We start from the raw sequence: 20,609 nt of genomic DNA, 5'->3' as shown, positions 1-20,609 counted from the left end.
GCTCCTCCCCCGCCCCTGCGCAGCCCGTGGTCTCGCCCGGCCCGCCGTTCCCGGTGCCCTTGGCTCGGCCGCTGCGGCTCCCGGTGCTGAGCAGCGGTAATGGCGGGGTCGCGGCGGGGCGGGAGCGGCGCTGGGGGCAGGAGTGCTGACGGAGGTCCCTGGCAGCGCCTCGCTCCGTCCCCTACCCCTTCGCCCGGGACACGGCGGGCGGGAGAGCCCCTTAGCCGTAGGGCTTCATGGCGCTGTTGCCCCTGGAGGGGCGGTCGGGGTCCCGGGCAGGCCGGGGGCGGCTCGGCCGTGTCGCGATGGGGCCGTGTCGCGAGTCAGCGGCCGGGGCCGGGCCGGGGGGTCCCGCCGGGGGTGCGTGCGGGGTCGCCCCACAGCGGCCGCGGCGGAACGGCGGCGGTGCTCGCCCTCGGGGCCCGGCCGGGGCTCCGGGCCCGCCGCTGGGGGTGACCGACTGCGCTGGGATCGCGTGTAATTCCCTGGTCTGGAAGGGTTTGGTTGGGTCGGAAAGGTTTGCTGGGCCTCGTTAGTCTGGAGAAGAGAAGACTGCGAGGAGATTTTATTAATGTCTGTAAATATCTCAGAGGCGGGTGCCAAACTCTTTTCATTGGTGCCCAGCAACGCGGCAAGGAGCAATGGCCATAAACTAAAACACAAGAAGTTCTGCCTCAAGACGAGGATGAACTTCTATAATTTGAGGGTGACAGAGCGCTGGAACAGCTGCCCAGAGAGGTCATGGAGTCTCATTCTCCTTTCTCATTAAAAAACCGCCTGGATGTGTTCCTGTGTCATCCATCTGCTGCAGGTGATCCTGCCTTGGCAGAGAGGTTTGACTGGATGATCTCCAGAGATCCATTCCAGCTGTAATAATTCTGGCATTCTGTGATTTTAGAAATGTTCTTCCTTATATCAGAAATGCCCTTTCATTTCTGTCAGCTCCCCACTGCATACACAACTTGTCTTTGAGACTTGACACAGAAAATAAAGTGTCCTTCTACAGGAGTTTAGATTATGAAAGTGTCTAATGTTTTACAGAGCAGCGAACTTCTGTAGGGTTGCTTTAATGAGTAAATTAAAGAGATGTTCTATTTCTCTCCTGTTTTAGGATGAAATGCTTTTTTTCCCAGGCTCAACAGTTAGGATTATTTCTAAGAAACCCAGTATGGGTTTGAGAACAGTATGTGTCTCCTAGGAACTTTTTGATAGCCCTCATGTGTATTATGTCATTGTAGAATCCTAATAAGTGAGAGTAAAGGTGCCAAGCATGCAGCAGTTTCCAAGTGCAGATTTATTAGCACCTCTTACCTGTTCCACTTTTCTTTCCAGCAGTCATGGTGAATTTCGCCCAAGCTGTGCGTGAACACTGGGTTCACATCCTTGTTCCCTTAGGATTTGTGATTGGATGCTATTTGGACAGATGGAATGATGAAAGATTGTCTGCCTTCAGAAACAAGAGCTGCTTGTATAAAAGGTCTGCTTTATGATGCTTCTTATGTTCATATATACTTATTTTTCAAAGTGCTTCTCAGTTCTTTTTTAGTTATGAGTGTAACCAAAAAAAGGGAAGAAAGGCCTAAAAATATCAAGCATTCATGAAGTGTTTTAGGTCAGTAATACCTTCTGAAAATGGAATCTTTAGGAGCTACCTTCATGAAAGAAAGGATCATTAAGTGCTGTTAATGACTGTAAAGTTCTTGGTCATGAGATATGGAAACCATGATTTTGACTTTATAACTTCCTTCAGCAAGAAACACAGTGCTTGAGTTTTAATTTTCTCTCTTAAATTTAAAATTATCACAGCACTTTTCAACCAAATACTTTTATAATAGTGTGTTACTTCAAAATAATCTCAAAGTTCTTGAAAATTAACATACATGCTGCTATATCTTCCCTGAATTATGTGATTTTATGCACTGATCAGTTTGGGTTTTCTGGCTGTGACTCCTCAGGGAGCATTTCCATCAGAAAACTTGAGACACTGACTCATCTGTGTCAGTTTAATTCTGTATTAGATCATCAGGTAACAAAAGAAGAGGGGAGAAAAGTCATATTGCATGAACTGATAGTAGAAGTGCTATCAGTTTGTGTGCCAGTGGATTTTTTTTCCAACTCTGGCCTCACCTAAATTAATTTTGAGTAAGAAAGAAAGCTTTTGACATAATCTACCCCCCTGGTACATTAGCACTTTTCTTAATGTATTTGTTAGTGAAGTTGGGCTGCTGTGTCAGCGTCTTGTAAAAATCCCTTCTTCTTTCACACCTCTCTTTCCCCTAAAGTAATAAATAATTATATTTCAAAGAAGTAGTATTTTTCATTTTGGATCCAATTAAAAGTCTCTTAACTCCTTAGAAGTCAGGTGTTCTGTGCTTCCAATTAAATGAATGGAAATCAGAGGACTCAATGCATTGAAGCTTTTGAAGAAAGGAGGAAGTTTATCAGTATGGAAAGATTTTTAATTGATAGCAATTGCAAGGAAAGTTAAATTTTTACATAAATCTCAAAATGAAGGTATTGTTGAATATAAAGTAACACAAATAAGCACTTACATTTATTAATAATTATTCTAAAAAGAAAGATACTAATTTTAGTCTCTCCTCTTTTTCTACACAGGGAGTTGAAGCCTGGTGAAGAGGTAACATGGCGATAAAAGCTGATGATGAAAAGGAAAACATTTTTGTTTGATTCATCATCTTCCCTCACATATTGAAAGAACAGGAATATGGTTTTTACCCTGAGAGGATACTACAGTAAAGGACATCTGCAATTCATCAGTGCTAGTTTAATTTCTGGTGTTACTTTTTGAAGTTGATTTAATTACATAATTAATATGTGTTCAGGAATTCCATTGGCCCACAAGTGTTGAAAAAATTTTCTTCCCTACTCTGGAAAGGAGAGGAAGAACTATAGAATAAACTATGCAAAAATCATTTATGTTCAATGTGGTGGTGTTCACAGGGGTCCCAGGACAAGGGAAGAGATGAGAATCTTGACTCCCTGTTTCAGAAGGCTAATTTATTTTTTGGTGATATATATTATATTAAAAGAAAATTATATATTAAAACTTACTAAAAGAAGAAAAGATTTCATCAGAAGGCTTGAAAGGAATAGAAAGGAATGAATAATAAAATCTTGTGGCTGACCAGAGAGTCCAAGACATCTGGACTGTGATTGGCCATTAATTAAAAACAACCACATGGGAACAATTAAAGATGCGCCTCTTGCATTCCACAGCAGCAGATAATTATTGGTTTTCTTCTCCTCTGAGGCTTCTCAGGAGAAAAATCCCGGCAAAGGGATTTTTCAGAAAATATCATGGTGACGGTTGTTACTGTTGTGTGGGGTGTGGAATGCATGTGTTTCTAGCTATTTCATGAACTAGCCTAATCCCAGAATGTGCTTGACAGCTACCGAACATGGTTACGTTTCTTTCTGGGTTTCCTCTGTAGGCTTGTTTGGAGTAGTGGTAAGCAGTTACTGCAGCTTTGTGAGCAGACCAGGAGGGTGTAAGGGGCTGGTGAGCAGGAGGAGCGGTGCCGGGCGCTGCTCCGCTCGGTGCGGGGAGGAGCGGCACCGGGGCCAGAGCCGGGATGAGCAGTACCGGGCCGGTGCGGGGAGGAGCGGCGCGGGGCCGGTGCCGGGAGGAGCAGTACCGGGCCGGTGCGGAGAGGAGCGGCGCGGGGCCGGGGCCGGGATGAGCGAAGCGGCAGCGGGGCCTGTACGGGGCTCTTCGGCGGAGGAGCGGGCTGGCGGCGCGTGTCGCTGCCGCGCGGGAGCGCTGGCGGGCAGCAGCGGCGGCTCAGCCCGCCGGCCTCCTCCCCGGCAGGGGGCGCCAGCGCGGCGGCCGGGCCGGGCCGGGCGCAGCCAGCGAGGCCTGCCCTGCGCGGCCGGGGGGCGGTGGGCGCTGCGATTGGCCGGGCGGGTCACGTGCTGTGGGGGCTGCGGCCGCCACAGTAAACATGGAGTCGATCTTCCACGAGCGGGTGAGTGAGGCAGAGAGTGCGGGGGGACCGGGCGGGTCCCGCTGCCCGCCCGCCTTGGCTGTAGCGCCGTCGGTTGTGGCCGTCCGGGCCGCCGAGACGGGGGAGGCGCGCGAGCTCTCTTTGAGAAGCTGCTGGGGCGGTGCCCGGGCCTCCCGTCCCTGCGCTGAGCGCGGAGCTGGCTCCGGAGCCCCCGGGGTGCGCTCGGCCGGTGTCGGGCCGGGACGCGCTGTCCCTCCCTGGCATCTCGAACCTTCGGCAGTGGCTTGTTCTCTGCCCCGGGGGAGAGCCGAGGCCCTCGCTCCCCGGTGCCTGTGCCTATGGCCCGTCCCGGCTGGGCGCTGCCAGCCCTGCAGGGAAAGGAGAGCTCGGGCGTCCGCTTTAGCACGGGGTCTGTGTTCTGGGGAGTGCAGAAACAGCCCCAGGTGTGCGGAGGTGTAGGCCGCAGTTCGCATGGCAGAGAAATGGGTCCGAGGATGAGCAGGGGCGGGCAGGGCTGCCCCTGTGCTCTCAGAGCCGTCTCGTCACCCAGCCTGGCTTGGCTGTGCCTGTGTAATGAGCAGGGAGGGGCAGAGCCGCTGGAGAAATCACAGTTTGTATAGTGTGCTTCTGTGTGCCTCCTGTTTTGGAGAACAAATGCTGCTGTGAAATGCTGTGATTTATCCAGCTTCGCAAATATGACCTATTTCTGTTCTAATGCTGTTCAAATTGTAATTGGATTTGTTCTTGCACTTTGCCTGTGTCTCTTCAACTTTGTTGTGTTAATCTTTCTACTAGTTCTGTTACTTTGTTTTGTTATGTGGGATTGGTTTCCTTAAGAAGTCAAGTAAAATAACTGTGTACCTTCCTTTACAAAATTGTTGTTCTGAAATCCATAAAACCTGGGGAGTAGGTTTGGGTTTCAAAATTTGGCAAGTGTTGTGATGTTAAGTAGCCGCTGTTCAGAGGGTGAGTGTTTGATTTCAGCCGTGATGGCCTCTGCTTCAGTGACCTTCAGTGTGGCTTTGAAACCAGTTTAACAAAATGTACTCTTTTCTTACATGGCCTGGCTTATCACAGTACGAATTAACTTTTTATTGCTAAAAAGTTTCCTTTTAGAGAAACTACTATGTAAGCATGTAATACAACTAATTTTCAGTGGTATTTTACTGTCTCTCTGTTTCTAAACCAGTTTCATATAATTCTGGTGGGGAAGCCTGTGATTGTTGAGCAGGTTCTTCTGTCACAGTTTTGTCCAGCAAGTAGGGATGTGCTCCCAGAGGACAGAAGCTGCTGTTTGCTCATGAGTTCCTTGCTGCAGGGAGGGCATGAGCTGGAGGAGGCTTCCAGACTGCACTGAAGCCTGGCCGGACAGCCAGCCTAGCTTTGGTAACTCATTGCTCAACAGAGTGGTGAAGCCATAGGAAGGTTCTGGAGTAAAGGGAACTTTCGAGGTTTCAGCTGTAAGGGAGATCATGGGAGAGTTCTGCATATGATTTGTTTGATGCTTTTATGGAATTCTAAACAATATTCTTCAAAGGCGTATTTTTGTATTCTTAGTTTCTGTGGGTGTGGTTTGAGGGAGGCGTGTTCTGTTTTGTTTTTAACGAAGAGCATGTGCAGGAGAGTTCTTAATGTAAATAAAATGAAGACTGATTAAAACAGAGAAAAACAGCTTTTTAAAACTGATGTTACTTGTCTTGCACATGGAGTTACTTTTATTTGTAGAAAAAGGTTGCTTTTCATGGGAAGCTGCTTTGGTTGGTTTACGTTGTGGTTTTTTTAACGAGGTAGTATTTTAACTCATATGTGAAAATGATGGAGCCTACGCATTCATTCAGATCAGAGATTTTTTAAAATTTTTACTACAAAATCATGGCTGACATTGTTAATTATGTCTTTTAAAATTTGTGCTGACATTTTAAAAATCTTACCGTTTTTAAAATCTTACAGTTTTTAAAAATCTTATAGTTCTGTTACCTGTAACGTGCTGGATATGTAACAAAGTATCTGAAATGGTTTTTTATTTGAATCAATATCAATTGGTCTATCAATAAAAAAAATTCATTGTTTAATATGCTGAATTTAATATTTTGTTTCCCCAAAATTCTTTTCAAGATTTTCAAACTAGTGGTATGACCTTAATTTATCTACTTCCTATATGTAAATTTCAAGTGGAAAAGGAGCTTTATTGTTACTCCAGCACCTAATCACTTTCTCAGCAATAACGTGGAGGGCAGATTGTCAATAGCCACCCCTGGAAGAGAACAATAGTTAAAAAATATTGAGAGTGTCTGTTATAGCAAATGTTTGTTCTAGGAAGTAGAGATCTAAACTGTTTGATTTTCATGTATTGATGTTTAAGAAGAAGATGGAATCCATTGTTCTGATGGTTGTAGAGTCTCTGTGATTTGTTGGGTCATTAGCAATATTAATGGTGTTTTCAAAAACAATTTTTACATGAAATTTATTTCCCTTAAAGAAATAAGGTAGTATGGATGTTGGCTTTTCTCCCATGAAGCTGATGGGAAGATTGTATTCTATAGCTTGCAGTGTAATACATTAAAAGAATGTATGGTGTTCTGCAGGAGTGGGGAGGGCAGAAGTTTGCCAGAGTGAAACAGATGAGTCTTTTTACAGAGTTTGCATCAACCTGGGGTGATTTTTTTTCTTTTTCTATTGTTTTTTTTTCTCTTCCATCATTAGCAAGAAGGCTCATTGTGTGCTCAGCATTGTCTGAATAATTTGCTGCAAGGTGAATACTTTAGTCCTGTTGAGTTATCCTCTATTGCACAGCAATTGGATGAGGAAGAAAGGATGAGAATGGCAGAGGGAGGAGTATCTAGTGAAGAATACAGAACATTTTTACAGGTAAAATTGTGTTCTTTTTAGGTTGCTTGATATTGCCTGAAATGAAATATTGTCTGGCACAGACCTATTCTTGCATAGCTAGACAAGGTTAATTTTCTAGTGCTAAAGCTTTTTAAATTTATAGGCATCTTAGATATGTCATTTTCAAATGTTACTAGTACAGCTTTACACTAATTCTACAAAAAGCTACATTACCTTCATCTTACAAGTAGGAAGATCAGGCATGATGAGGAGGATCAGTAATTTGCCTTTTGTTTTTGTAAGCCAGTGTCAGATAGGAACAGAAATTCCCATGTCTATCTGCCCTTTAAGCACTGAACATCTCTAAAGGTTTGAGTTTTAAATTAAAATGCCTATTTGGGGCATTGTAATCAGCCTTACAGACAAGGACACAAATCATTGCTTTAAGAATCTGCAGTTACATTTATTTTCACAGCTCAATTATTTTTGACCTTTTATGCTTATACCATTTTTCCCCTTTCTCCCTTCCAACTTCACATCGAGCAGCAGCCTTCTGTAAATATGGATGATAGTGGATTCTTCTCAATTCAAGTAAGCACAGCTCTCTTCTGACACCATTTTCTGTTTATGCAATATATGTTCTTTTATGTAATTTAAATGGCATTGACATTTCCATCTAGTTACCACTTTATGGCCTTAATGGGATTAAGTGCTGGAGTTCCAAATGTTCAGAGTGTTTTCCTTTAAGAACAGTGACTTGCAGTTCTTCAGTTCATGGGCCTCAAATCCATGGGAGAAACATGGATTCAGGAGCTGTGAAATGGCACCTGCTGGCAATAAGCTTGAGTTCTAAGCTGTTTCTTGTGGGCACTTCAGGTGTAGACCTTGGCTCCCAGGTGAAAAAGCATAATTCAGATTGCTTTCTCAAATTATAGATTGGAAAGCCCTTGGCAATGGTTACAGGGTTATCACAGTGATCTGAAGATTTTTCTTGGGTGTTTTTGGGTTTTTTAAGGCCATAGGGGAAGAGTAATTAATAATAAATACTTAAACCAGACCAACAGCAAAAAAAGTTTTGAACACCAAATTGGGGGTTTTGTCTAGATTAGAGCTCTAGGCATCTTTGGCTGTCTCCCAAGCTTTCAGTGGTACTTGTCAATGCTCCAGACTCCCTCAAGAGCTTCACTTCCTTACAGCCAAATGGGCTGGTTTTCTTTTTAACAAGAAACCATTAACAGTTTGGCTTTCCTGCTGTCTTTGGGCTGCTTCAGTAGCTGAAAAAAATGCTTCCTTGTTCTACTTTTTTGTCCTGTCATTGCTTTGTCATTTGAGGCACAGTTGGCTTGCTGAAAGGAATTAAAATTGTTAACTTAAAAGTTCTTACAGCCTTATATCTTGTAGCTTTAAAGAGTTACTGTGAAAGAGTTGGTGCTCAGATCAATAAACTGACTGATCCTGTGATAATCCAGTGGTACAAAATTCCCAACAGTTACCGTGAAGAAAGATTGAGATTGTATTGGGGTAAGGGCAGAGCAGTGCATTGCAAGTAGAGAGATGACAACTACCAAAGTGTCTGTGGAAGGAGGAATGGCAGCTTTGTTTGGAGGAGTATGCTCATTAACCAGCTGAATTAAATCCTAGTTTTGTTACTTCTCCTTAGATAAGATGTGAGTGTTATGCTTGCACGGGGATTCATGACAGTTGCATTTTGAGTAATGTGATTCCTAGGTTTCCTGGCAATGTTTGAAATTAATTTTTATGAAAACAGTATAATTGTTTAGCACAGCTAAGATGCTTGCATTGCTTGAATTTAGATTTGAACTAGTCTGACTCATGAAAAGTGTTCTTTTTTGACAGGTTATAAGCAATGCCTTGAAAGTGTGGGGTTTAGAACTAATCCTCTTCAACAGCCCAGAGTACCAGAGACTTGGGATTGATCCTATGTAAGACTCCCTTAGCACCTTGCTTTTATTTTACTGTACAAATACTTTTTGTATTTTATATTTTAAGTCTTTCTTTTAAATGGCTGTTTTATGCTCTGTTGCATTTTGATGTTTGTATTGCCCCTGGCTTTGATTCTTTTTCCTTTTTTTTTTCTTTTTGGGGGTGCATGAGAACATCTGTCCTCTGTGCCTTCATGGTATTTTAGTTTCTGTGGCATCACAGATATATGGAGATTTCAGTGATATTGGCAACTTCCTGAATGTTATAAAAGCAGTATGAGTATTCTGTAATGTAGCATCAATAGCTGTATTACTGAAACTTCAATATAATAAAGTTCGAATTAGTGATAGCAAAGATCTTAAACATTATTATGTACTCTGATTTTAGAGTATTTAATTTTATTTATATCTTTTGTTTTTCTTTTTACAGAAATGAAAAATCATTTATTTGTAATTATAAGGAACACTGGTTTACAGTTCGAAAGTTAGGAAAACAGGTGACACTGTCTTTTTTTATTTTAAAATTAACTTCAGAAATGGGTGTGGAGAAGTGGTTGCAAGTAGTTTGTCCTTCCCTTTTGCAAGCTTTTGCTGCAGTTTGGTTTAATAGTATCCCATATTTTAAAAAAAGGTAAATGTTTGTTTTATCACAAAAATGCCAGGCAGGTCATTGTAAATATTAGCCTGGGAAAAGACTGTAGGATCAATTCCCTAGTGAATGTCCAGTGGGGAGCTACAGGTCTGCTAGGGTCTTAGGTGACTTCTTAAGCTATTTTCTTTTTTTTTTGTCTGCATGAAATACTGAAGAAAACTTATACTGGGGGTTCAGGGGGAGTAGGGAATCCTGAACAAAGATTAGGATCCCTACAGAATTCAAATTTATTTTAATACAGTAAGATAGTGGCACTGTAAAATAATTTTGTATTTAAATGGGCAGTAAATATAAGAAAACATTCAAGTTTTTGATGGATAATAATGCATACTTAAAAGTACATATAAAAGCTTATGAGCTTTTATACAACATGAGCAGATTTGGTGTTTGGTTTTTTTCAGAGAAAACATTCATGGGAAACAGGTTTAAGAGTCTGTAATAGTGGGACAGGAATGTGCCCATTTGGTTCCTTTTTCCAAGTTCTGTCTACTTATGTTGTCATCCAGATTTAAAAAATAAAGAACAATCACTTGTTAGTGAGAAAACTAAACTCGACTGTTTGGCTTTAGTTTAAAAGTATGGCTAATGTTTACAGGCATTTTTTGTTTATTTGATATCAAAAAGGTTGTCTTTAAATTATGCTTATTAAGCAATGCAACCATGATGGGTGGAATTTTATGAGGGCATTCTAACCCAAGACATCCTAAGCTGGAGAGGGAATGCTTTTTTCCTCTTTTACCTGTGGCTTGAAACCACATGAAGACAGTACTAGGTGTCTGTTATCTAGAGAGTAATGAGGAAATTTGCCAAAATAGGTTGCTTTTCTTCTGTTACAGTTAAAGCAAAATTAGTTTAACAAAATTTTCTCCTCCATAATGTCTTTTAAAAAGTTGCTATAGTCAGTCCATCAAATTTTTTACAGAATTTTTTATTCCCCTGCTCTTCTACACTGTTGGTTTTTTACCCTTTGCTAGTGGCAAGGAGTGTTTTTGGCAAATAAAAGTGATTGCATGACAGGGTGGTAGATAGTCACTTATATTGTTGTATGGGCCTGGCTGCAGGTGTGTGGATGCATATATGAAAGTTTGGGTAGATCAGTGCATTTCTGTGAGAATGGAGATAAAATTCTCCTTCCACTAAGTCAAATGGTGCTTTCTGGTTAAAACTGTCTAATACTGAATGAGTAGGTCTAAAAAAAGTTCTTTAGCTACATTGGAATTATATATGGAGGCCTAAAGGTAGAGTATTTTGTTACACATTGAATAAATTTTTTCTCTAGAAGTTTGATGTAAGTTTTATGTAAGTAAGTAATACTGTTTCTGTTTAGAAGTATTATAAATTACTAGTTATGGTCTTTGGGTAACTAGAAATGAGTTGTGTATGTTTATGTGAAGGTGTTCCCTGTTGTAATACAGTGCTGTACTCTCAGCATACTAAATTTGAGTAATTTTTTTGTTAATTTAAGTTTAAAAATTATCCGAGAGAAGGGTAAACACTACTTTTCAGCATCACTAGCTATTAAAGGTGGAATGTTCCATGAAAGTATTTAATTGAAATAATTGAATGTCTGTTTTCTGTATCTATTTCTTAACACATAGCATTAATTGATGATGGGTTTCTTACTGCATTAGTCTCAGGTTTAAAACTAGGATTAAGCAGAATTTTAGAATGATGTCTGAAATAAATCAAAATACAGTGGTTAAAGATTACCTGGTTTAATGTGTTTCCCTGGTACCAGTATTCAATAATGTGAGAGAGCATGCAGTAATTTCCACACTTCAGATGTCCTGTTAGAGTATTTGAAGGACAGTGTTTAGCAGTAAAGGTATTATGCTTCAAAACCCTTTAATTTGATAATTTATTTTACTATATTTATTTGGATATTCCATAATAAAAAATTACCATAATGTACAGGAATGGATTACCAAGGAATCTTCATGCTAATTTGTTCTCTCAACCTTTTTTTTTCTTAATTACAGTGGTTTAACTTGAACTCTCTCTTGATGGGTCCAGAACTAATATCAGATACATATCTTGCACTTTTCTTGGCTCAATTACAACAGGAAGGTAATAGTAACTTGCAGATGTTAAATCTCATTAATTAAAAGTAGGTAATAATCATTATTTCTTAGAGCTTACGTATTCAGTTAACTACCCTTAGTTTTATGATTGAAATAGTGAAATAACCCAAGTCCTTATAATAAAAGGTAGAGTCTTACATCTTAAATTGCACATGATTGTATTCCATATAGTGTGCATTTTAGAGTGCTTGTATGTGAACTTTAATGCTGTGGACTTACAATTTCTTTTTCTCAGGTTATTCCATATTTGTAGTAAAAGGTGACCTGCCAGACTGTGAGGCTGATCAGCTGCTGCAGATGATTCGGGTACAGCAGATGCAGCGACCAAAACTGATTGGAGAAGAGGCAGCACAGTCAAGAGATCAGAGGTAAGGTAAATAAAGATTTTATTTTAATCATCTTCAGTGTGATTGGTTTGTAATTTGGAAGTAACAAGAAGTACCTTTAGTTCAATGTGCAGTGCTGTTGCACACATGAAAAGCAATTTGATGGGCAGCAAATGGTGTATTTTTAAGTGGGCAAAAGCTGGCTTGATGGGAATTGAGTCTTTCCATGTGCATAAGCATATCATAGTGCAGATTTTTGACTTAGGGAGGAAAATGGTGTAGCAAATCTTATAAACTATGGTTAATAGTGATTCTTTTATAATTAAGACTGGTTTGTGCATTCTGTCATAAGTAGAAAAGAATGAGAAACTGGTATTTGAATTCCACATCATATAAATCATGCAGCATTCCCTTTTGGAATAATTTTGCTGTAACGTTGTGGTGCTGCTCATTTTTGATGCATTCTGCTAATATAAAACATCCTTTAAAGCACATAAAATTAGTACTTGATGCACTTCTGCAATGATTTCACTGAATTTTCATAGTGAACAAATTGCATACTGATAAAAAGGCTTTAGGCTTCTCAGAGGAATTAATTACTTTTTTCCCCTTTGTAAAGTTAAACTACTGTTGTAAATTGATGGAATAATTAGCAGTAACATGGAAAGTGTGTACAGTTTACATGGGTTCTGTTGCTTTAGTGTGGCCTTCAAGGCCTCCTGAGAAGGAGACCGTATGCACTCTTTTCTGCTGGTGTAACTTTTTAAATAGCAGTAGGTTTGAATAACATGTATCATGGCTTTTTGTGGGCTTATCATTTTTGACACTTTACTATCTAACAGCTTCTTGTCAATGTCCATTGCTTTACGGGTCAGTGTGTGGCAAATATATGTTAAGGTTGCCCTGCAGTTGCTTGCAGCCCTTTGGTGCTTTTTCATTTCTCAGGAAAATAATTGTTCATGTAACAGACTTTCACAAGAAAAATGTTTTTCCCAAAGTTAAACCTAGAGTTAAATTGGCAGAATGTACTAATTTAAACCTCATGACAAAATGTAATATAATTTCTGTCTGAATTTTGCTATGAATGTATGAATTTCACAGGCTATCCCGAGGTGATGTGGACCAAGCAATAGAAGTTAACCATCCCTTTGATGGAACAGGCATGTTAGACGAAGATGAAGAGAATTTTCAGAGAGCCCTGGCTCTAAGCAGGCAGGAAATTGATATGGAGGATGAAGAGGCTGATCTTCGCAGAGCCATCCAGCTCAGCATGCAAGGTGCAGTGCTCATCTCAATTTCTTACAGTGCTTTAAGCAGCTCCTGGAGTCAGTTTGTCAGGCAGTTTTTCCAGCATGTGTCACCATCTCTGGAAAGACTGGTTTGAGGCATGGAAGGACAATCCAGGATTGCATGTAACTATCTCCCTCCTGCTTTTTAAAAAGTTGTAACTTGGATGTTGTCATTGATTATTAGGAAGGAAGAACAAATTGGCAAAGGATAGGAGGAAAGGGAAACAGTCCTAAGGTGAGGAGAAGAGAAATTATCAAGCAAAGTTCTTCTAGGTGCTTAGATCTCACAAAAGTCTTTCTTCTTCTCAAGTTTGAGGATGTTTTTTAAGTTATATTTTATTTACTAACTTCATTTTACTATAATTAGTAGGATCTGGCATGTTCTGCTTTCAGGCAGCCGTCGAAGTGAGCTCTCAGGCTCATCACCACAGAATGTGCCTCAGCCGTCTCACAGCAGTCAGACAGAGTCCCTTTCCTCAGAAGAGCTGCGAAGGAGAAGACAAGCATATTTTGAAAAGTAAACTAGCTGATAGAAAACTGCATGTGGAAGTACATGTATTTTTCAGTGCTTTTGGGGTGTGGATGTGTTTCTTACTGAGGTCCAGCTCAAATTTTCTGTCTTAATATGATTTCCTAACAGTACCTGTATTTTACTATTCTCAGGTGGTTCCTACTCAGAAACCTTTAGTAAGAGTGTTTGTTAATAATGCAGTAGTCTTGTTATTACTGCAAGTCTTGTGAAGAAAGAAAAGAAAACATTATAGGAGTATTTTAAATGAAATCCTGTACATTTCTGCAACTACCTTCTCAACAAAAAGTATTATTTCTCTAAGATTCTGCTTTGGGTAATGATGCTTCTCATGTGCATCACATAAAAACATTGTACATATTTTATGTTACTGTTCTGGTGTATCTTCTTAATAGATAGTTGAGCTATTGTAGCTTTTCCTTATCTGTGTCTTACAGTAATAGAGGAAATAAAGACCAGGGAGAAATGCTATGGATGGGAGGAGTTAGACTGCACATGGTAGGATAAGAATGCAGAGCTACCAGATCCTGGGAAAATAGTCTTGTGGCTTGGAATATAACACTGGGAAGATTATATCTGAAGGTTAACAGGGTGAAATGATGAAAGAGATTTTGGGCACAGGGGTGTTATTGTACCAAACAGCTTCTACTTCTGACTTGACTCACATCTCATACTGATGTTAATCTTATTCTCTTACAAATTTATGACACTTTCAGACAGCAACAACAGCTACAGCAGCAAAATCAGACTCCAAACCTACAGGACAAAGCAGCTCCTAGTTCAAGCACTCCAGAATCTGGCCCAGGTATTGTTTTTTAACCTTTGATTCAACACTGAAATGTGTCTTCTTCATCTTTGTGTTGTTTGTTAATTTTCCTTCCTTGCCTGCTTTGCACTTGAGCAGCCATTCGGATTGTGTGTTACAGCCATTACTGTATTGGCAGTGAAGGAAAGTATCACTTTCCTGAAAAGCCTGTTTCCATTTGAATGTCAATATCCCATTTCAAATGTAGACCATTGCTATTACCCTGTTTGTTTTCTAAATTAATTTTAAAGTTACGTAACAACTTGCAATAGTATCTGACAAAATTACTGGAACCAGTTTAGAGAAGACCATGTGTAGACCTTACCAGTGGCAGGTATTGGTGATCCAAAACTGGTGTATATTGTTACAAACTGACTTTTGGTGAAAAACTGTTTGCAAAATGTTCAGTGACTTTGAAAACAAAACTAGTTTTGTCAGTGGGGTAGGAAAAGGTGGGTGTGGACGAAAACAACAAAAGCATTTAACTATAATTAAGAACTGTGAATTTATTACAGCTTGTATGCATGTATTGTCTTTAGGAGGAGATATGAGTGAAGAAGACATGCTTCAAGCAGCCATGAATATGTCTCTGGAGTCTGTCAGAAACCACTTGAATTCAGAAGAGGAGAAATAACCTCATTTTTTCCCTCTTATTGTCAAAACGCTAAGTCTCCATTAAAATTCTACTGTGTGGATGTTGCACAAGCAGGGTTCATTTCAGAGTTCTGGAAGCAGGAATGAAAGGGGGGCTGCTGGAGGTCAGTTTAGAAAGGATCTGCAAATACAAAAAGGATTGCACTAATTTAGAGAACTGTAGCACTCCTACAGAACATCTGCTCACAAGAGTAGTGGTGTTAAAATTACTGGAACCATTCACACAAAGTTAGACAAGGGTAGCAGCTGTAACTTCAAAAAGTAAAGCTTTTAAAGCTTGCATTAAAAAAGCAAGTTTAAATTGTTTTGAAGAATTCTGTAGAAGATACAAATGGTGCTGAAAACAGCATCAAATTATTTTCTTCAGTACTAATGGAAAAACAGATCCAAGTAATAAGTTATGCTCATAAATTATTTTTAATAGATCACTCTAAAATGGAGAGAGTAATTAAATTCCAGTTATCTTAAATAATTTATTTTGTGATTGTTTATTATGAACGACTTAACGTCAACTTTTTGATCCTGCTGTCCACTTTTGAAATGATCCATTCTGCAGGAGAAACAAGAACCCATAAATTTCATACTTTTCAATTCAAGACAAAATTGTATTGTTGGCTATAATGTTACTCCTGAGTCTTCAGTGATTTCTGACTTTGTAACAATTTTTGGTTTTACTGTCAATTCCAATTGTAAATTTTAGATCTGTGTTTAACATACTGTCTTTTAGCAGATAACTTGCCTTATTTGGCTTGGGGTTTTGTTGTTCTTGTTTCTTTTTAATTATTGTTTTCTTATGTTCTTTCTTGTTAAAGCCACTTTCTTTTTACTTCAAAAGCAGCATGTACTCAATTTGGTTTAGCAGGTTTTCTTTTCTACCTCTTCCAGAGAATTTTCCTCTTCAAGCTCAACCTTTTATTCTGGCCTTTCAGTATGAAAGAGCTGTAACTGAGTCTAGGAGAAAGTAGGAGGGGATTTAGGTGCCATAAAGTCAGTGCCACACACAAAGATGCACTCCTGCAATCTGAAATGACCCCTGTGCAAGTAGCTCTTTTAAGAATGAATATTTATGCCTGTGTGGATGTTCTTTCTGAAATGCTTTCCATGAGTGTCTGTCAGAATGTTGCAGTTTTTTCAGGAATGGCCTTTATTCACGCACCTTACAATTTTTTATTACGTTGTTTCTGATCCTGAGAAAAATTGGGAAGCAAAGTATGTGAGATGGCTTATGCTACTGGTTGTAAGACATTTGCTTTGATATCCAGGATGAATGTGTAACAGGGTGACCAAACCTGACCTTGAACTTCAGTGCAACAAAAGAGAGATGTTTCATTTTCCTAAATGGTGCTTGAAATACAAATTCTGTTTACATATAAATTATATGGAAATATGTTGTAGATAGAGTATATAAGCTGTAGTCCAGTTAAAGCATTAACAGTTAGCACAGGCATTCTAAGAATCTTTCAAAGATAACCCCAAATTTCTTTATCAAAAAATTCTCAAGTTACATCTTTGCACAATAGTAACACTTAATTAAAATTAGTAGGAAATGAATGGTAGCTAGATGGATATACACATTCAGCATCAAGTAGTACTGTACATGAAAGGGCTCTTACCTCTCAGTAAAGATTTGTTTACAGCAATGGTTTCCTGATAGCTTGGGATATTAATATAGTATGCATAGTTGAGCTAAATTCTGTTTTTCTTATCTATGTGCTGGATTTTCACCAATGTCACCAGAACCACTGGTATGTGTTACACAGTTTGGATTTTGACATGAGACAGCACTACTTTTTAAAAACTGATTTTTGTATTTTTAAAATAATCCTGTCATCCACATTACAATTATTTGTGATGTCTCAAATTAATATAGCTAAACAATTACTTTAAAAGTCCATGTATGCATATACCATTTTGAAATGCTGTATTTTTCAGGGTGTGATTTTTTGCTTTCAGTTTGAAATTTCTATGAAACTGAAAGCAAAAAAGGTGTCTAAAGCACTGATTTTTTTTTCTCATCTGTCAATTAACCACAGCTTAATTTTCCTTTCTTGGTTGTGCCATAAACTAATTCTGAAATAAGACTCATTTTTATAAATAGATGTAGATTGGCAAGCTGATGCCAGTATTTGGAACTCGAACCTTTTATTCTTTCTTATAAGAACATAATAAAAATATTATTTCTAGCTCTAGCAGCCCTATATTAAAAAACCCCAAAAACTCAGCCCCTTAAATCTCACTGACTGTAACCCAGACCAACTGCATGATTTTATAATCACTAAAACATGGAGGTTTGCCTTTGAACTTTCATGTCAAATCATAAGTCACTTCATCACCCCAGTATTTTAATATGGAAGAAATATAAAATGTCCCTGTCTGAAAGGCAGAGCTGAGTCAGTGATCACAGGGACAACTATTTTCCTTTCTATGGAGAAATGCTGTCAGTCAGCAAATACCAGTTTGATTTTTAGAGAAATGTCAAGTTGAATGATGTAGGCATATCAATTAGACAAGCGGTTACCAGAGAGCAATTTAAGCTACGTCTGTTAATTCATGTAATTCTGTCACTGAAAAAGACCTAAAGCAGCCAGTCCACCACTAACTGTAATGTTCCCAAGCACCACAGCTGCACCTCTTCTAAATAGCTTCAGGGAGGGGGCTCAACCACTTGCCTGGGCAGCCTGTTCCAATGGTGGACAACCTTTTCAGGGAAGAAACACTTCCTGGTACCCAAACTGAACCTCCCCTGGTACAAACTGAGGCCATTTCCTCTCATCTTGTCACTTGTCACCTGGGAGATGAGGCTGACCCCCACCAAGCTACAACCTCCTTTCAGGGCTCGTAGGGAGTGACAGGGCCTCTGTTTGAACTGTACCCAAGGAAAAAACTCATACTAATTGCTGACAGTACATTTTTTATAACCCAGGTCTCAAGTTCAAAATGTCTGGGCCTGCCAAGAAGCTGTGAATAAACTGCTGTCATTTTTTGGTGTTCATTCTTTCAGTGATAAACAGTTATCAGTGTGACTTAACTATGCTTTTCATTTACTAATTTAGAGTGTACTTCTGGTGTTACCTACCCTGTCATGCTGAAGGGTTGGGTTTTTTCCCATGTTTTAGCTTTAGGCCAAAGTCCATTGTAAGGGAGCAGACATTGGTGGGTTGTTGTTTTTTTTTTTTTTAATTATAGAATTATATTTGATGGAATTTCAGGCTTCATTCATTCAACAGACTTTACCGTTTTCCAGTGAATGGTCCATGTGACATAAGTTATGGTTTTGTGCCAGTAAAAATAAAAGGGGCAGGAGTAATACAATAAATGTCTTCCATAATTGCTTCTGTGAGTATAATTCTACAAACTGCTTTCATGGTCTTACAGTGAAGGCAGGAGGAACAAGAGCTGTAATGCAGTCATGCTTGCATGCAGTTCTTGTTAGGCACAGCAAGTACAAATATGGGCTGTTTAAATGCTTACATTTTTCTAGACCTGAAACTAAGATATGATATGATATGATATGATGCTGGCTTACTTTAAGATTTGGGCTTCCTGTGTCCTTCAAAGAACTGAAGAAAATTTAAGTGTAGTTTTCAGCCAAGGTACTTTTCTCACTTGTCATACTTCATTACTTTGCAGACTACTTCAAAATAACCAATACAAACGTAAATCTATGATGTGTTTTAGTGTTGGACTACTGCTTCTGTTACAAACTTACAGAATGGGGGGGATTAAAATGGCTTCTGCAGGTGTCTAGTAGACAAATATCATTTGCAGGCTGGTTTGTCTTATTAGAAAACTGACTGGCTTAAAAATTAACATGTTACAGTTCTAAAATGTGACATTTTCTAGTATTAATTGGTTCAAACAATAATAAAAACATAAAAATGGTGGCCTTGTACAGAAAAATACAGTATAGGGGAATAGGATCAGAGAATTAGAATTCAGGCTTACAAAGTAGTATTCTGCAGTTCACGTTACCAGCACTTCACTTTTAAAGGAATTGAAATAAGAATCCAAGGAAGAGAATAACTGATGTGGAAACTTTTTAAGGGCTTAGGTAGAAAATTATGTTGTTTGCTTGGTAAGCCATTACTGTCTTGCATAGAACAAACTTAAGTCCTGGAAAATCTTGATAATTAATTTACAAGTCATTAAAAAAAAAAAAAGAAAATATGTCCAATATGTAATAAATACCTATTCCATATACACAATCACTTGGTCAAGTGAGAACAATACTTCATACATTCAAACTGCCTGGGTCCAAATTCTTCTTCAGTTTAGAATTGGTAGCTTTGTCTTGTGTCTAGGTTTTCATCTTAAAAGCATGAGCTCTTCTGCAATAAATTGTTTTAATCCTCATACACACATTTTGCCTTATTTGCATTTCAGAGATGGAGGGAATGCTGGAGTATTTAACCTGCCATAGTCACCTTCTTCCCCAATTACAGTTCTTCAGACAGTTAGTACATGTGACTTTTCAACTGCTTTCATCAAATCAAAATACTTATATATTATTTTCCTTGTTAAGAAAAATAATTATAACTACACTTTTCTTTTAATCTCCCCCCATCCTCAGTGCAGCCACTGTGTGAATTCAGGAGGGAACTTCAGGAGGGAAAAAAAGAGATGTAATACTTAAATGCCACTGTGCAAAAGCAAAATGAAAAAAAAAAAAGAAGATAAAAACCTTGATTTTGTCTTTAAAGCATGTAAGCTTTCATAAAATGTTACTTTTTGCTACATGAAACCCCCTGTGTACAAATCACTGTAGAGTTAGGATTTTGTAAGGGAATAATTTTTCATCTCTTAACCTAATAGTTGTGTATTTTAGAAATCATTTTCAGTAAGATTTTTTTTGTCAAGACTGTTTTCATATCACATCTCTGGCTCTGGATTCCTGTATAATTTTGCCTATTTTGTATATATAAAGCATAGAATACTGAAAAGATTTAAAAAGGGAAAGCTGAAATGCTTTGTCATTGTTTTGACTGGAAAATGGCAGCACTGTTCGATATTTTGAAAATGCTCTCCAAATAGGCATGAATATATATGGTTGTATTTGATATCACTTTTTTAAATAAATATGATTATAGCTTCTAATATTTCTCTCAAGTATTTCATATGTGCTTTCCCTTACGTGTGGATTGGACACAGAATCATCAAACATTGAACTCTCATCCCTGGTGTCAGTGGGCTTTGCACCAGAGGTGTTTACACAGAGCAGTGGGATCGTTTTCTGTTGCTGACATTTAATCAACTCTGAGTCTGCATCTGTTGGTACTCCAGAAGTTGGGTAAAGACACTCCTGTTAAGGAAGGAAGTTGGTGCCAATTGTAGTTATGTTACATCTTTTAAAATTGTATGCTTTCTAATTTTTAAAGCTACAGTTTCCTGCTTTGCTGCCAGAATACTCATTCTTTTTGTGACACAATGCATTGCTCTTGTAGCTTAGTCAAAACAGAGTATACTGGATGATTTCCCTTACTAACAGTGGATGAAGTCAGTCAGCTAAAAAAAATTACTTGCAATGCTAGATAGTTTC

The 20,609-nt window shown here is 39.0% G+C and overlaps 2 protein-coding genes across 3 annotated transcripts; both read left to right on the top strand.

The window, feature by feature from the left end:
* Positions 1–6: 6 nt before the first annotated feature.
* Positions 7–2,933, top strand: NDUFB1 (NADH:ubiquinone oxidoreductase subunit B1). Of its 2 annotated transcripts, none has more exons than XM_054275913.1 (3): positions 7–96; positions 1,336–1,477; positions 2,617–2,933. In XM_054275913.1, exons 2-3 carry the CDS (start codon positions 1,338–1,340, stop codon positions 2,651–2,653), a joined length of 177 nt encoding a protein of 58 aa, XP_054131888.1. In that variant the 5' UTR covers positions 7–96; positions 1,336–1,337; the 3' UTR covers positions 2,654–2,933. The 2 variants fall into 2 exon arrangements, with proteins under 2 accessions (XP_054131888.1, XP_054131887.1); XM_054275912.1 differs by having other exon boundaries at positions 1,333–1,477.
* Positions 2,934–3,933: 1,000 nt separating this feature from the next.
* ATXN3 (ataxin 3) lies at positions 3,934–15,691 on the top strand. Its single transcript, XM_054275465.1, has 11 exons — positions 3,934–3,986; positions 6,669–6,833; positions 7,341–7,385; positions 8,652–8,737; positions 9,168–9,234; positions 11,369–11,456; positions 11,706–11,838; positions 12,898–13,073; positions 13,479–13,602; positions 14,331–14,419; positions 14,959–15,691. The coding sequence occupies exons 1-11, from the start codon at positions 3,963–3,965 to the stop codon at positions 15,051–15,053; spliced, it is 1,092 nt and encodes a 363-aa protein (XP_054131440.1). The 5' UTR covers positions 3,934–3,962; the 3' UTR covers positions 15,054–15,691.
* Positions 15,692–20,609: the final 4,918 nt, after the last annotated feature.

This window comes from Melozone crissalis, unplaced genomic scaffold, assembly GCF_028551555.1.
Source record: "Melozone crissalis strain CALT ecotype California unplaced genomic scaffold, PUWL_Pcris_2 ptg000018l_1, whole genome shotgun sequence".
Taxonomy (NCBI): Eukaryota; Metazoa; Chordata; class Aves; order Passeriformes; family Passerellidae; genus Melozone; species Melozone crissalis.
Note: the sequence above shows the minus strand (reverse complement) of the source record. Positions and strands in the feature narration are given on the sequence as shown.

What these genes read in the sequence shown, in the direction of transcription:
- NDUFB1 (XM_054275913.1), top strand. Translation starts at nt 1,338, where the DNA reads ATGGTGAATTTCGCCCAAGCTGTGCGTGAACACTGGGTTCACATCCTT. An exon ending in AAGAGCTGCTTGTATAAAAG is followed by an intron (nt 1,478 to 2,616) that starts GTCTGCTTTATG and finishes TTTTCTACACAG; the next exon opens with GGAGTTGAAGCCTGGTGAAG.
- ATXN3 (XM_054275465.1), top strand. Translation starts at nt 3,963, where the DNA reads ATGGAGTCGATCTTCCACGAGCGG. An exon ending in AGACTTGGGATTGATCCTAT is followed by an intron (nt 8,738 to 9,167) that starts GTAAGACTCCCT and finishes TTCTTTTTACAG; the next exon opens with AAATGAAAAATCATTTATTT. An exon ending in GCACAGTCAAGAGATCAGAG is followed by an intron (nt 11,839 to 12,897) that starts GTAAGGTAAATA and finishes TGAATTTCACAG; the next exon opens with GCTATCCCGAGGTGATGTGG.